Below are 16,685 nucleotides of genomic sequence, written 5' to 3'. Positions count from 1 at the left end.
TGTCTAAATGAGTAAGTCATTGAATCATTCATTCCTTCGATTTGTTCAAATGGCTGATTCATTCAGGAATTAAGTCATTAGGTGTGTGTCATTAAGAGGACGCTCTATATGCTTTCGAATCGCTCTCTCGCGGTACTTTGATGTCACATACTGTTCGCTCTGCGCAGCACCATTTCAAGTTGAACACACTTAATGGCTCTCTTTATAAATGAGCCATTGAATCATTGGTTCAGGCGACTGATTCGCTCATAACGCAGATTAATTCAGAAACGAAACACCGCTGTGTGTTGCTCTGAGACGCACGACAGTTCAGCTCTGGCTTTATAGGTAATATTTTTGTTGGAAAAAACAGACAGTATTGTGTCTAAAATATAACATAATATTAACATTTTATTTATTGAACTGTTGTATAAAATCAGGGAAGAACGGTGGCTCAGTGTTAGAGCTGTTGCCTCACAACAAGAAGATCCCCGTTTTTTTCTCTGGGTGCTCCGGTTTCCCCCACAGTCCAAGGACATGCTGATTAAAATTGCTTGTGTGTGAGTGCGTGTGTGTGCGTGTGTGATTTCCCTGTAATGGACTGTCCATCTGTCCAGGGTGCTTTCCCCTGCCTCTGGACTAAGAAACTGGGATAGGCTCCAGCCCTATGACCCAAGAAGGTCATATAAGGATGAATGAATGAATGAAATGTATAAAATTTGCATTCGTGCTATTCGGAATAAAAACAGCACTCGTGTGATATTGTGCTCGTTACTCGTGTGATATTGCTTAACTATGTCAGATGATATACAGTAAATATGAGACAAAAACTCAGAAAGTGGAATTTTTGCACTGATATCTTGAATTGTAGAGTTATTCTAACTGAATTCTATAGGCTCCATCACACAGTGAGTTGTTGCCTGAATGAAAGACAGGTGCTCTAAATTATTTGAACGTGTTATTTTTCCGTAACTAATTAAAGGAGAACTCGGTAACTCTAGCGAACTCTAGTCACTTCTTTGCTGATTTTCCCTTTTGTTGTCGCGTGTTTTCCCCACGAGCTCCCCCTACAGCTGTGGTGGGGCGTATATTTCACAACACAGTCGTAAAAAACTCACTTGCGGCGGCCTCCTCCCCTTCTCTACCGCTGCTCATGTGCGTTTGTTTTGATCGGAGCAAGCCAACTGTATCGCGTGGAGCTATGTCTACCGAGGTGGGTAATCTGGTAATACATCATACATGCGTGTGTGTTTATGTCAAATTGCCGTAAAGCAATTTGTGTTTCGCGCTCGTTCTCGTTCTAGTTCTCGCTTCTCACGAGACTTCCAATTTCTATCTTGCCGGGACGGTAGTGAACAAGTTGCAAGGTTGGTTTTCCGCCTGGGAACTCTGGGGGGAGCGGGGAAAGTCACCAATATCACCAGAACAGGTTGTTTAACCATCCAAATGATTTCTAGACAGTTTTATTAAGTTAAAAAAGTTACCAAGTTCTCCTTTAATTAAATGAACGCATTAAATTGGCAGCCCATGTAATTACAAATATACATGATTTTAATACATGTCATACAAGTTTCAATAGAAATTACATTAAAGTATATTTTAGTTTACCATAAATGCTTGTCAGTACATTCAGCAGTATCTTTAACCAAATTTAAAAAAAAAAAATTAATTATGAAATAAAGATGTACTTAATTGTGTTAAAAAAGCTCTCTTAAGTTCAGCTAATTTCATTTAATTTCATTTTAAACTATAATACATTTTCATTTTATTGTAAATAACTTTACACTTAACACTAAACCCTTGTGCGACCTTATGGACATTTTTATCTTTTTCAGATTTTTTATCATTTTGCCTGTGTTAATGCCAACTGCATACATTTTGGCACAGGTGTGTATTTTTATTGGAATTTTACTATTTCACCTCCATTTCTTTTACAAAAATAAAAAAATATTTTGCACTAGGTACACAAAATAGTTCCACTCAGGACCTCAAGGACAAAAATGTCTCCATTGAAACCCATTAAAACTGCATTTTTGTTAATAGGCTTTCATTCTGTTGGCAAGGCTTTCTCAAATTTGGAACACGACTTGTTTAGATTTATGGCTTTGATTTTCTAGCAGTTTTAGAGTTCAACATGTTTTATAAAATAGATATTTTATATAAAATATTGTTCATGAATTATTTTCATAAACTTAAAAATTGGTTTAACTTTTTTATGCTGCCAAGGGTCTTCTTTAAAATTAGACCAAATTAAGTCTGTGCTCCCAAGCTTCAAATTTTCATGATCGTTTTTTGACACGGACATTTTTGTCCTCGATGTGTAACTTTTTGAAATTGAAGCACAAGGGTTAAGTATATTCTTTTAAAGTATATAATAAGTACTCTTTTTAAAAGTATGCAAAATCGTACTTCTTTTCCGCAAGGGTAATTATGGTCACTGTGCTGTTTCTCTAGATTTAGATGCCATTACACGCACTGGCCGAGGTGCTGGCCAGACTGGGGTCTGTCTGAACTGACCTGTATCCTGAGTATCAGGTGACGGTTGGCGTGCTCCAGCTTCTTCTGACGGTTCTCCAGCTCTTTGCTGCGCTGCTGCTCTCTCTGAAGTTTCCTGATGTAATCCACAGAGGCCTTAAGAATAGTGCCCTTGTTCCAACGCATGTCCCTGAGGAACACAAGCACGTCCTCAGCTGACAACAGATAGAACTCTGATATGAACAGCATCAGCATGTGCAGCAATAATAGCATGTATTCATCTGGTTTATGTGTAACTGCGTATCTACTGAACATCGTTGTCCTTACGGGTCATTTGATCTCGGAATCAGAGTCCCCAGTTCTTTGATTCGATCGTTAATGTTGAATCTTCGTCGCCTCTCAACTGAAACAGATGAAACATTCATGTTATACTACACATATCACATTTAAGGCACTCTACTTATAAAGTCTGTGGGACACAGACAAAAACGTTGCAATTTTTTCTTATTTTTACAAACTGAGGGACGAGTAAAAATGACTGTCTTTGGTAATTGGAAGCAGGCTTCTGTCTTGTTTTGAAACTCACTTAAGTTATGGTTGTCCTTTTTTTGCCTTTCCTTTGCGAGAGCGCGAACTTCTGCCCCTAAAAAAGACAAAGGGAGGTGAGAGGAGAAACTGAAAGCAGGACGCTTATTTATTTCACAGATGTCAAATTGGCACCCTTGAAATGTCACTGCAGTCGACTTTTGTAGTTTATTTTCTCCAACCCAAATCTCTTTTCCACAAAATCTAGATCACTTCCTCTACAGAATATGACCAACGATTTTCTTTTTGGCTGCACTTGGAATAAAATACAGTACCATGAATGCTCTGCATACCCAAGCCATTTGTAGACTCTCTAACTAATATTAACATTATAAATTGCTATAAATTCCCTCGTTTGAGGCGTACCATAAAGCTTACATGATAAAAATGTTGGTATTACGTATGCAACTGTCCGTCATTAATTTATTTGACAAATGACAGTAATTTTCTTCAAATCTGCCAGTTACAGAGGGTTTTGGTAAGCGGATCCACAGCCGTTTTGGCGCCTACGCTCTTATGTATAGTCATCATTGTCCTGCGTTCTCAGTGGTTTGCTGGCTTTAAATTGAAACCTGCCATGGTGTTTCTTATTTGACATTGATTTAATAACAGTTCAATAAATAAGAAGTCAATACTGTGATATATTTTACGGCTCGTTTCCACCAAGCGGAACGGTACAGTACAGTGCGGTACGCAATCATTTCCGTTTCGATTGTCAGAAGTTGGGAATGGTCCCAAAATACCGAACCGTACCACTTTTTCGGGACCCTTCCGTTGGGGTGCCTATCACAGTAGTCCAGTACCTAAAGGGTGGAGCTAGACTCACTGCAGATCGTTCATTGGTTGACAGAGAATCGTCACTTGCATGTGTTACAAGGGAATGACAACACAAACAGCCTCATGCCGAGAAGCAAGAACAAGATCTGCGGTTTGTCCTCCATTGTTTACCGTGTCGCATTCTTCTTCGCGCGAGAATGACATCGGTCGCTACTTTCTGGCATACACCATGCCTATCAAGTAATGGTACTGTTGGCGGTGGAAACGCAAGCCGGATCAGGGTTTACCGTCCCGAATCGCACTGTACCGTACCACTCGGTGGAAACGAGCCATAAGTCACAATATTGCCTGTTTTTGTTAAATGTTTCCAACAAAAATACCACCTGTAAAGCCAGAGCTTTATGAATCAATCAGTGTTTTGAGCAAATCAATCGGGTGAACCACTGATTTAATGACCCATTCATAAAGAGAGCCATTTACTTCATTCCTGAATGAATCAGCCGTTTGAACGAATCGAATGAATGATTCAATGACTTGCTCATTTAGACATTTAACGCCACCTACTGGCAGTTTTACTTTCTTAATTCAATGTTAGGCTGCATAGATTAGGTCAGCCGGAACTGGGAACACTTCCCATAAATCCTGATGTACTCGTTACATCATGAGAAGAATGGCATCTACGCTAATTTTAGTGTCTGTGTTTATCCCAAGGTTTTCCCGCAGCCTGCCGGATCCAGGCCGTATCCAGATCTGACGAAGGACCTTCGCCTGGACCCGATGACAACGCAGTGCTGAAGTGCCAACTAGTCTCTCCCTATGGAGGATCCCTTTACCACTCTACAGATAAAGCGTTGTCGGAAAAATTCGTTTCGCGTTCCTACCCCGAAGTGACAAAATAAAATTCTGTATCAAATTTATAAGGAAAGACCAGTACTTTATTTAGGCTTGGTTTGTAGGGAATTACAAACCTGCGCACATATATTCAAACGCACATAACTATAGAACCAATTCTTAATGCGCATGTGAACGCCATCAGCGTTTCTCACAGGTTCGCATTTAAAGTCTGTGTAGAGAGAATGGTGTCGTCTTAGCGGCCCCTAATTTAATAACAAATGATCAATCAAAACTAACTTTAGCTGGAAAATAACTTTATTAAAGAACCGCTATAAAGCCAAAACAATCTCTATTACCTTAAATGATATGCTTATCTCTGTAAAGCTGCTTTGAAACAATCTACATTGTTAAAAGCGCTCTATAAATGAAGATGACTTGACTTGACTTTCTTATTTAGAGTATCACTTCATTTAAAAAAAAGTCATATTTTGGAGATAGTTGAAATGAAAATGGTTTATTTACATTTACTCATCCTCATGTCATTTCAAACCTGTATGACTTTCTTTCTTTTGCGAAACATAGAAGATATTTAGAATGTTGGTAACCAAAACTATTTTGTCTGTAAATATATCTAAATACCAATTCAAAATCATGGCCGTTGTTGCCTAAAAGTTTACGTGTAATAAATTAATTGATGAATCAAATATTTGATGCTTTTATCATTTAAAATAATAATGACTTTAAATTATCTTTTGGGGGTAATTTCTCAGCCAAATTTGATGTGTGATTATTTTTTTATTGGCACATCATGTAATTAATTAGATTAGATCAAGTAATTAAATATATACACACACACACACATTTAATTGTACACATCTTATGTACCTATATGAGCATGTTCATATGTAAATCAAATCCATTAAATTGTTATTAAGTTTCAGAGAGGACACAGTCATGCAGGAAAGGAGAGGAATCTTTGAACGTACCCACAGGAAACCCTTCAGGCCTTTGATAGTTCTCAAAGTTGCTACAGGAGCTGGGCTTGTCCATCATGTGCATCATCGCTGGAGATGGAGTAACTGTGAAGTATACGAGCATAAGTCTTATCATCATTCACATGACATTTCTACTGACTTTAACAGGTGAAACACAATCCAGCACATCCTCAAAATATCGACTCTACAGAATGGCATTAACCGACTCATCCGTTGTTAAATAAACAACACTTACCAGAGAATTCCCTTTTAATGTTGGGCAGGTTAGCAGGGCACGAGTTACTAATAGAGAGTCCTGGAGGTGGCATCCCTGGGTTACTGTACAGGTCCAAGAGGTTCCCCGACACAGGAATCTAGAAACACAAGACCAAATACATATCATAGTCTCATTTTACTGAAGTGTATCATATTGTGAAGTGCGTCTATGGCTTCACAAGACGACTTGTCCTTTTTGAAGCTTGACATTCTCAATCCCCATTAACTGTCATTGCGTGAAAAAAAAACAGCTTGAACTAAAAAAAGTCCTATATTTGGAAGGACATGAGAGTGAGTAAATGATAGAATGTTCATCACTATACTTCACTATTTCATTGATAGACATTAGATCAGGTGATGACAGCTGGATCACACTACTTTCTACAATACCGACACCAACAACAGCTCTGATTGTGTGAGAAGACAGAAAGAGAAAAAGTCTCATGAAATTCACTGCTAATTTGAATACATACTTGAGTCACTTTTGGAGCAAGAGATCAGGGTTTGGCTGGTTAGCATTGTTAGCCCCTACAGGTAGATGCTGTAACTTTTTGTTTTTTGGAGGCAAAATCAAATTAGAAATCAAATTAAAAATATTTCACTATATTAACAAATTTTTGCAAGCAAAATTAAATAAATACATTTGTATTACTATTATATTACTACTATTTTTTTTGGAGGCAAAATAATATACAATGAATAAAAAAAAAAAAAAAAAAAAATATATATATATATATATATTAACAGTTTACTTTTTTTTGCAAGCAAAATAATTAAAAGTAAAACAAAATAAAATAATAAATATTTCATTATATTAACTGTTTCTTTGCAAGCTAAATTTTAAAAATACATAATTATTACTATCATATTACTGCTATTTTTTTAGGCAAAATAAAATAAAAATAATATGAAATTAAATAAATATTTAATAAAAAATAAATTAAAAAAAATAAATAAAAGCATGCATTTCTATTATATTACTACTATTTTAGGCAAATAAATAAATAAATAAATTCAGGTTTCAAATTCACACTTTAGTTTAGGGTCCAATTCTCACTATTAACAAAGCAAAAATAAATAAATACATATTTCATTGTATTATTACTGTTTTTGCAAGTAAAATAAAATTAAATAAATCATTTTATCACTACTGTTTTATAGGGCTCTTAAAAACACAATCCGTGTGTTTGTGCATCAATCCATCAGCACTATTACACAAAATCTTGATGTCCTTCCACGTACTCACATTAGTATTTACAAGAGCTGAAGATGTAAAAACGAATCAGTAAGGTTATAGAAACAAGTCAAATATTTCTCTACCGTGTTCATCTGAAGTCCGGGGTCCAGGGAGAGTCCCATGATATCATCATTGTAACTGGATTCCAGACTTATTATGTCATCAATGACATCATCCATCTGAGAGAAATCAAAGGCAATCAGGTCAACAGCTGTCAGAGGTCATCCGCTGAGGTACAGTGTAACATTGTGAAGTATCTAGTGTGCTGGAAATAACACAACAGTTCAAATCCATCCATTTCCTATGCTGAAAATCACTCGGATGAATCCGATGTACTGAAGCACATCCCAAAGCCACTCAACCTGCCAGTGCCAAGCTCTCTCTAATCTATTAACACATATTTTAGCACTCTCTCTCTCTCGATCACACCGTGCCCAGTGACGCAGTCCACACCAGCTGTTTCAGAGACACTTCACAGAGCTGTTGGCTTTGCTCCTTCACTGAAATCAGTTTTATTGATTAACATCTTCATGATGTCACTGTCTATTTATACATCATTTCCTGATGTTGATGGATTTGTGAGTTTGTCACGTGAACCTGTCAGGATCCTGTCACCTCTGTCTAGGCTTGTTTATAGGTTTTCTGTCTCAGGATCCCGACATCCATGTTTTCGTCTTAAACCCTGACAGAATCTCCGGAAAATACGTCACCACAAATTTAAAAGGAAAAGGAAATGGTAAATGTAAAAGGGGGGGGGGAAGGTTAAGCCTGTTTTGTACCATCATTCAATTATGACTTTATTTTCAAGACTATTCAAGAGTTCCAATCATATATTTATATTTAATCCGATTTGATAGTTAGCCTAAACGTGTGTATGTTAGAGAATTCCAATCATTCGTAAATATGGCGCGCGTGAACGCTCATCCACAATTAGCATAATCCCGCCCATGAGTTACAACTACATAAATTACGTGTCCAGGAACGCTGTGGAATCTTCTGGACTTCCTTCTCAGGTTTGACTCCAGTATATTGCATAAATGCAAAAGAGACCAATAGGCCATATGCCTAATAATAAATATAAATGATCGTGTGTCCACCAAAACATTTTTAGCCAGCTAAAAAAATGCCTCTTCTGAAAATGGCCAGCTATGATAAGGAAGATGCCAGGCAGTAATATGTTAACAGTATATGTTATTAATAATATTACTGAACATAAAAATGCAGTAACCAGCAATATTAACTTCTCCATTGTTGTTCAGTCATTGAACAAGGAGGACGACTGGTCGGTGTGGTATTTGTCCCGCCCTTCCTCCACTGTGATTGGACGGCTGGGTAAAAAGTGACAGTGACGAATGCAGCGTTTTACCAAAAGTTAAACAGTTTTCAACTCTCATCAACAAAATAAAAAAATAAAAAAGACATAATCATGATTAGATGGACATGGTCAGCAACAATACTCAGGTCAGCTGTGGTGTTTAATTGATGCTACTTTAATTGATGCTAATTAAATTAGTACTGAGAAGCTCAAAGTGTGCCAAGATAAAATCCCACACACCAGTACACCACCAGCAGCCTGAACCGCTGATACAAGGCAGGATGGATCCATGCTTTCACATTGTTTACGCCAAATTCTGATCATAATAAAGTTAATATAACATCTCTTACAGTTTATTCATCATTGTTAACGTTAGTTAATAAATGTTAACCTGCCCATCCATTAAATAATATGGTAACACTTTACAATAAGGCTTCATTTGTTAGCATTAATGTATTAACTAGCATGAACTAACCATGAACAATACATTTGTTACAGTATTTATTAACTTTGTTAACGTTATTTAATAAAACTACAGCTGTTCATTGTTTGTTCATGTTAGTTCACAGTGCAAATACAAGTTTTGGTTTTAATAATGTATTAGTAAATGTTGAAATTACTGTTAACTAAAGTGTTACCCATTATGTTCAGAAAGGGTTGAAGTAAAATATTTCAGTATTCTTTATAGTAATTGAAACGGTGTCGTTACCTCTTTCTCGCAGTTGGAGTTGAGTGTCAGTAAGGCCATAGGACTGTTGGGGGCGCTGTTGCCCGGCCCCGGAGGCATTCCCCCGTGATCGCTGGCCTGGCTGGGACACGGCAAACTCAACGCCTGCGACCCGAGCTTTCCTCCCAGTGTGGTGGACAGATACGCCTTCACCTGCTGCCTCTGAGCCTGCTGGATGTGATACTTAGTGGGATTTTCAAGATGCGTTTGAACCTTGAGACACAGAGAGAGAGAGAGAGGTAGAGTTAGAATCACAGTTCGCTGAACGCTAAGTAATGGCACATTATACATGACGTTCTCCAGAAAGAGTGATGTGCTGTGAACGAATCCTTGAGCTTGAACAAACACTGTTTTGACCAACTGAAGCTACTATACTAAATTGACTTGACCGATAATGATTGCAGATGGTTGTGCCTAAAAAGGGGTGAATAACTGATTAGTTTTGCCTGTTGAACAATTAGTGCAAGACACAACAAAACACTACTGACGTTGTGCTGTTTTTTGTCAAAATATGGCTTCTGCTTTTTATGAAGCAACTTTGACGTCAGTGTCAGGTTAAAACAATGGAGTCTTTCTGCAGATCCAGAGCAACAAACGTCTCCCACCTCCATCCTATTTACAGAAGAGAGTCTTTGCCTGTCTAATTCAAGCCAGAGCGGGGTAACTCAGATCTCAGCGCTATAAACGTCAGAAAGGCTGACGAAACACACGTGCAAGCTATCTTTGACAGCTAAACCGTCACATTTCCAGCTGTTCTCTGAGGAATGGTAAAGTATGATAAAGTATGAATGGTAAAAATAGGGTCCAAAAGTTGCGTTGATGTAAGAGTTAGGGTTAAAGGAAATGTCTGTAAACTGAAAGATGTCCAGGCGTGATGAAAATAAATTGTGTGTGGAGGTGTCGGTTCAAGCGCAAGAAAATGTGAAAGACGAACCATTTCAGTATTTGCATGCTTTCTGGGTGCTTCGGATGTGTGCTGGGAGCACAAAACTTCTCAAACCGTGAGTTCTCTTTCACGTCTTCTTGCACTTGAATATTTAAATTGGCGAAGCTTAAAAACACGTGTTAACGATAAACTTTTGTGGCGATGCAGCAATGGCCCGATCGGGTAAGTGACAGATCCCTCTACTGTCCCGAGCGCTGTTCACGCTGACCCCGGGCCATCGGCCAGTCCTTCATTTATTTTACTTATGATTATGAATGTAATTTGATACTTACGACTGATCATGCCCAAACGTGCCGAGTCAGAGACAGTTGCGTTCAGTCGGTGTTCACAGTTGGTGTTTAAAATCTGCTCCAGTCATTGGAAACAGTCTGTTAGTGTGTTCAGTTCATTCTTCGAATGTTTCAGCTTGTCGTTAAGTGTGTCAGTCTTAATTGGGACAGTCAGCGACCACCTAGCAACCACTCAAATCACTAGCAACCACACAGCAATGTGCTTAAATCTACCCAAACCCATTAAAGAACACATAGCAAAACTGCCCAGAAGACCTTGTAATGAAAATCATTCAGAACAACGCAGCATTGTGGTGGTGAGTTTGGAACTGGCAAAATCTAGATGCTAAACTATTTGTTTAACAATAGTCCCTTTCACACATACTGTCTTTACTGGTAAATTACCGGTAAGAGATCATGTGTGAACAAGAACTTTTCAAAAATACTGGGAAGTTTTTTTGTAAGGGAAGTTGTAACATTACCAGTAAATTACCGGTAATGTGTGTTGTGCGCGAGTGAGTAAGTGAGCGAGTGTGTGTGTGTGAGCGTGAGTGAGTGTGTTTGTGCGAGCGAGAGAGAGAGAGAGAGAGAGAGAGTGTGTGTGTGTGTGTGTGTGTGTGTGTGTGAGTGTGTGTGTGTGTGAGAGACGGCACACGATGACTGGTCGGAAAGCGACGTGTAGTCTGACATGTTTCTTGTCCAGACACGACAAGATTTTAGGAGTCAAAATCGCGTAATCTCACACAGTGACTATCGTAACAGACAAAAAAATTGTGTAATCTGAACCAGGTATTAGGCCAATCAAGTTCTTATGATGACGTGTTTGAAGATGACGTGTTTACTCTTTTTAATAGTTTTTTTATGTAAATATGCGTAGGAATCGTTGACCGTTTGGCCACGTCTCGCAGATTTTTCAGCGTTTCGTGCTCGAGACCCAGCCTTCTTTTCCTTTCATCAGCGCTGCGGATCTGCAGTTGGATACTATTATGTGCGTCTAAAGCCCAAAGCATACTTCAGCCGTCCACACAAAGCCACTTGAAGGCAAGCCTGTAACCTTAGCCGGAAAAAGCGTAACCCCTGCTAACACTGTGGTACGCAGGGAAGGAGACAAGAGGCCATTTTTTAATGGATGTCAATGGAGGAGAGGCTTCACTCCACTGAATAAACCGCTTTTGTGAGGAAATAGCTTATCATTTAATGAATCGGCAGCCCATCGGCTAATCTCCAACATGTTTGCCATTAAACGTTTGTTTTGGATTGATCTATCTGTCGCACAACTCTACATGAAATTTAATGACATCAAGGCTGTAATGTGATTGGTTATCGAGGCAAAAGTGATATCCTTCTTCAACGGTTTTGTTTGGGTTCTTGTTCTAAACTTTGCATGCAATGGCAGATCCGCTACTTTTCTTGTTCTATCCTTGCGAGCGAATGTCCTGTAAATGACACGACTCAGCGCTGCCCTCTGGTTTCTGGTAGGGTATAAAAAACTGCACACGTTGAATGCATTCACGTCTGTGCGCCAGATGGAGAGTAGCCTGGTTTATACTCGCTGCATCTGAACGAGCATGAAAAATTACGTCATCACATTGTCTTGTTACCTCACTGACCTATCAGACAATGACTGTGTGGGCAGCGTTTGCGCTCAAAGGTACCTCACGAAAAAGCGTAACATTTTACTGATCTATAGCAAAATAGAGAGAGCTTTGGTGATAACCAAGCAAATATTTAATTACTACAATCCTAATTTCTCACTATATATAACATCAAAAGTGGAAAACGTTGGTCAAATACGTACATTTACAGACAAACTGACCAACAACTTTCAGACGACATCATTATTTTTTAGCTCAACTGTCACAGAATGAAAGCAGAGGATTGTGGGATATTAAAGGCAGTGAAGGATACATCTATGCTGCCTTGTAAAATGTATCAGATGAAGGCATCTCAGGAGACAGGAAGTGAAGCTAACTTTGGATTTGTACGTGCCTTTTTAAGTTTTTATTAAGTTTTAAGGCTTAAGTTACAAGTTTTGAGTACCTGACTTCTTCGTTTCAAAGAATAGTTCAACGGCGAGTATAAGTGCCTCCGTTTATCTGACCGTCCCCAAACATTTAAATCGTAATGTGTGTTGTGGTAGTAGCAGACTTTCCTTTAAATAAGAGGAGACTGTTCTCAGCATGGCCTGAGGGGATAGACTGGAAGTTAAAGAGGTTGTGGATGTCAAAGTTTCAACCATAAAGCTATAAAAATTCTACCCTAAGGCGAGAATGAAGTGGAGCACATTCAAAGGACTATCTATGTATATATGTCTCTATATATCTATCTATTCAAAGGAAATCTATGTGTTATGCTACATATGCATACATTTGAATGGGATCCATAAACAATCATGAGACCTTAAGAATGAAACCACATGAGTCCAAATGACACCATTAACCATGTGGTTTAATGTCTGTAGTGCTAATAAAGCTTAATTACAAACTGACATTGAGAGTTAAAGGTTTTTTTAAGATTACTTAAAGGTTACTGTAAGAACTTGGACTTTAAATGTAAAATCAGTCCTTTAACAAAGGAAAAATCTATTATTATTTACTAAGAATAAGTGTAGCCGACTGCCGATATGACTCGTCTGCACATATCCAAATCTGCAAATACACATTAAGAGGCGTCTCGTCAGGTTTGATGACAACAGCACGCACAATGTTGTCTTATCAATGACATCGAGCCTGGAGAAACACTACTTCACATGCCATATTTTATTGTTAACAAATGAGATATTCTTTTTTTGGTTATTTTTTTGTGCTTGACAGTTTCAATGTATGGAAAAATAGCAGCTCAGATACTCTGCTAAACTTGTGCAAGTCTGGAATCACATAAAGATGAGTAAATTATGCATTTCCTGTTCGAACGTTACTATTTACATTACATAGTAACCACTATTTACACTAATTACATTAAATGAAACAATGGATTATGTGCCCAATAAAGTGGCAGATCTAAAGTTCAATAACAAACCAGTTCCTGCAGCTGAAAGTTTCTCAATCAAATTTAGCAATTGAGAGGGCAAAAGGCAACTAACAAAGATTTGTCTTCATCGTCTCGTCTTTGCTTGACTTGTGTGCCGGTCTTTGCCTCCGGCCAGATACTGCCACAAGAACATCCTTCTCAATGCTGAGACTCCAAGAATGAGACGCATTGTTTTACAATATGACCAAACTCTTGCACTAGTGCAGTGATGAACGATATAAAAATGTTTTTGCTTAACATGGACAAGACTCTCATTGATTGGCTGGTGCTCTAGGGGTTCTTACAAGTGGTCGACGGGTATGTTTTTTGTTTTTTTTCAGTGGGTGATAGCTGATGAAACACAAACACACACATTATATACACATTATATTTAGGGTCCGTATCACCAGGTCCACAAATAAGCTTGAACTTTCTCCATCAGTGGCTGCGGCATCATGACACGCGGTGGCATTTTTGCATGTTTCCAGAATGCCATCTAGCGTTTCTTATCTCTGCCGTTTCTCAGCGCAGATTTCACTCGATATCCGGGGGCGTTTAGAGTCATCGTGGGGAAAAATCGATGTTACGGCATTTGGTTTAAAGCTACACTGTAATTTTTTAAGTTGATTCTTAGCAAAAAACACTTTGTTCTTTCAAAATGATATGTGCTCATTAATGTGTAATTACTTCTACCAACTAATCAAGTATTCTCGTAAGCGTAGAATCTGCCATTCAGAATACATATGAGCGAGTCGCTCGAATGGCGGCAGCCATGTTGCGCCTCCATCTTGAAAATACATGTGCCAAAGAGGGACATACCTGGAAATTCAAGCTTCGCCTTTCGCGTTTTGACACTCAGCGGCACCGTGACGAATGCGAGGGGGAGATTACTCGCGACTGCCGGCAGATTTGAAATAATACGGCCACCGTAGGAGTTAAAACGCCCTCGGAATGGGAGGGGCTAGAAAGTAATATTCAGTTGATAGTCATAAACAATTTCACCGCTAGATGGGAGAAAATCCTACACAGTGTAGCTTTAAGCTTATATACGCTTATATCCATCACCACCTGTAAGCTCTTTCAGTAGTTGTGGTCTACTAAAAGCCTCAAATGCATCAGGGCTAAAGTGGAGGGAACAAAGACACGGGTCTTTAGGAAGTTTTATTCGTCTACAGGCTTCTTCTACGTTTCACGAACCAGTACAAACCATACGTTTAAGAGGACGGTGTCAGGCGATGCCAAAAGTCAAATCCATAAGCTAAACATTTTTCTTGTGTTTTGTTATTCCCCCCCTTTGGAATATTGTGAATAGCCAATGGTGAAATTGATCCCTCGACTATGATCCCACTTTTTCAGCTTATTTTCCCTTTTCCCAATGTTAAATATGCCTTGGAATGAAACAGTCGCTCCTAATTACAGGCATTCTTTGCTGAATTAGCGTTTGGTGTGTGCTAAGACTGTTCTTGCCTTTGTCTCCCTCCTAAACCTGATCCCGTACTTATTTCTGAAAAGATCAAAGGTCACTTGGCTAATTAGGGGCCAATCAGTCTTTAGACAAACTCATCTGAACTTAATGTTTTCACTTTTCAAGTCCAGCGGCTCTGCCTGGTACACCTCTGCGTCGCTTTGGGAAAGGGGCGACTAAGCTAGTCAGAGACGGGCAGACTCAAAGCTTTTGTGCTTTCTTTTTTTCTTCTTTCTTTTGATCGTTTGCTCATTTTTATTCTCATAAAAAAGAAAAGAAAGGAAAAGCTTTCATCCCCTCTTGTATTACTGGAACTTCTAAAATCTGTCATTTATGGGTTTCAGTGGGAAATGATTTAAACAGTTAAAGTCTATCAAAGACACAATCAGAGCTTAGTTTAAAATGGGTTCAACCATTTTATTCACAATCAATTGCATGTTCTTTAATTTTCTAATTCACTGTACTTTTCTAAATACTTTTATTATAGGTCTAAGTTTCGACTCATTCTCATTACTATTTATTTATAACTTTTTGTAATTAAGTATTTAAAGTCCACCTGGTAACACTTTATTTGACAGTGTCCTTGTTATGCCGGGTTCAGACTACATGATATCAGCCGATATTGACCAATAAGAGCACAGAAGCTCTTCTGTAAACATGAAACGAGAGAGAGACGATGGTATTGGTGCTGCTAGGTGGAATTATGCAATGGAGGAAAGGTTCGTGGAGCTCACAATACTTCCTCCTATGTGCAATAATACTTCTACAACAATACTTCTACCTATGTGAAAAAGATAAATGATGGAGAACGATAGTGGAGGCACTTCAGCAACCCGGTGAGTACTGGAATTAGCATTAGGCTAGTACAACCATTGTTTGTTTACGCTCTTGTTTCCAGGAGTTAGTCCTAGTTCCGCCTCCTCGATGACATCATGCATATCGTTAAAGACGGCAAACAATGATTGGTCGGGAAGCAACGTGTAGTCTAACATGTTTCTCGTTCACGACACGACAAGAATATAGGAGTCAAAAAACGCTAATCTGACGCAGATCGTAACTATCGTAATAGACAAAAATATTGTAACAGACAAAAAAATGTGTTGTCTGAATCCATTATTACACGTTACAAGTACTTACTATAGTAATAACAGCATGCAAAAGTACATGCAACTAACCAAGAACCAAATCCTAATCCTAACTTTAACCCTACAGAAAGTTCATGTTGTTAATTACACTGAAAGAAAATTGGTGTAGAAACAATTTTAGTAACACACTGAATTAAACATGTTTAAGCAGAAAGACTGAAACAGTATTTTCTAGTAAAACTTTCTCCACTAACCTTTGTTGTATTTGCCGCTTTGAAAAATTATTTTTACAGTGTAATATTAATCAGTAATTAAATGTATAATTTAAGATAATTAACTAAAATAAAGTGTAACCCCACCTTTTATATTTCTTATTGGATTTCAGTTTCCGCAACTGCCAAGTTAATTCCTTGATAAAGAAATCTTGTATTATATATATAAAAAATGTTAATAAAATGTATCATGGATAAAATATAAACAGTGGATTTCAAGGTTAGGTCCATAAATCTAAACTAAAAACCTAAAAAACTAAACTCCACCCATGTTATTATTACACGTTACAAGTACTTACTATGGTAATAACAGCATGCAAAAGTACATGCAACTAACCATGAACCAAACCCTAATCCAAACTTTAACCCTACAGAAAGTACATGTTGTTAATTACACTGAAAGAAAATTGGTGTAGAAACAATTTTCACTTTAAAATTGTTAGCAAATTATACAAGTAAC

At 38.1% G+C, this 16,685-nt stretch overlaps 1 protein-coding gene across 3 annotated transcripts in view; it reads right to left on the bottom strand.

Annotated features, from left to right (window-relative positions):
- Positions 1–16,685, bottom strand: part of mitfb (melanocyte inducing transcription factor b) — a 50,804-nt gene that overhangs the window by 7,112 nt on the left and 27,007 nt on the right. For 2 of the 3 annotated variants that reach the window (XM_084098981.1, XM_084098982.1), the window contains exons 3-9: positions 9,162–9,392; positions 7,221–7,316; positions 5,881–5,998; positions 5,637–5,729; positions 3,041–3,097; positions 2,782–2,857; positions 2,497–2,644 (exon numbers count right to left, since the gene is read on the bottom strand). In XM_084098981.1, the coding sequence (XP_083955107.1) occupies positions 2,497–2,644; positions 2,782–2,857; positions 3,041–3,097; positions 5,637–5,729; positions 5,881–5,998; positions 7,221–7,316; positions 9,162–9,392 (819 nt within the window). The remainder of the gene's footprint in view (positions 1–2,496; positions 2,645–2,781; positions 2,858–3,040; positions 3,098–5,636; positions 5,730–5,880; positions 5,999–7,220; positions 7,317–9,161; positions 9,393–16,685) is intronic. The other variant, XM_084098983.1, reaches the window with a different exon arrangement.

This window comes from Abramis brama, assembly GCF_963993115.1.
Source record: "Abramis brama genome assembly, chromosome: 22".
Lineage (NCBI taxonomy): Eukaryota > Metazoa > Chordata > Actinopteri > Cypriniformes > Leuciscidae > Abramis > Abramis brama.
The sequence above is the reverse complement of the archived record's forward strand: the minus strand, read 5'-3'. Positions and strand labels throughout refer to the sequence as shown.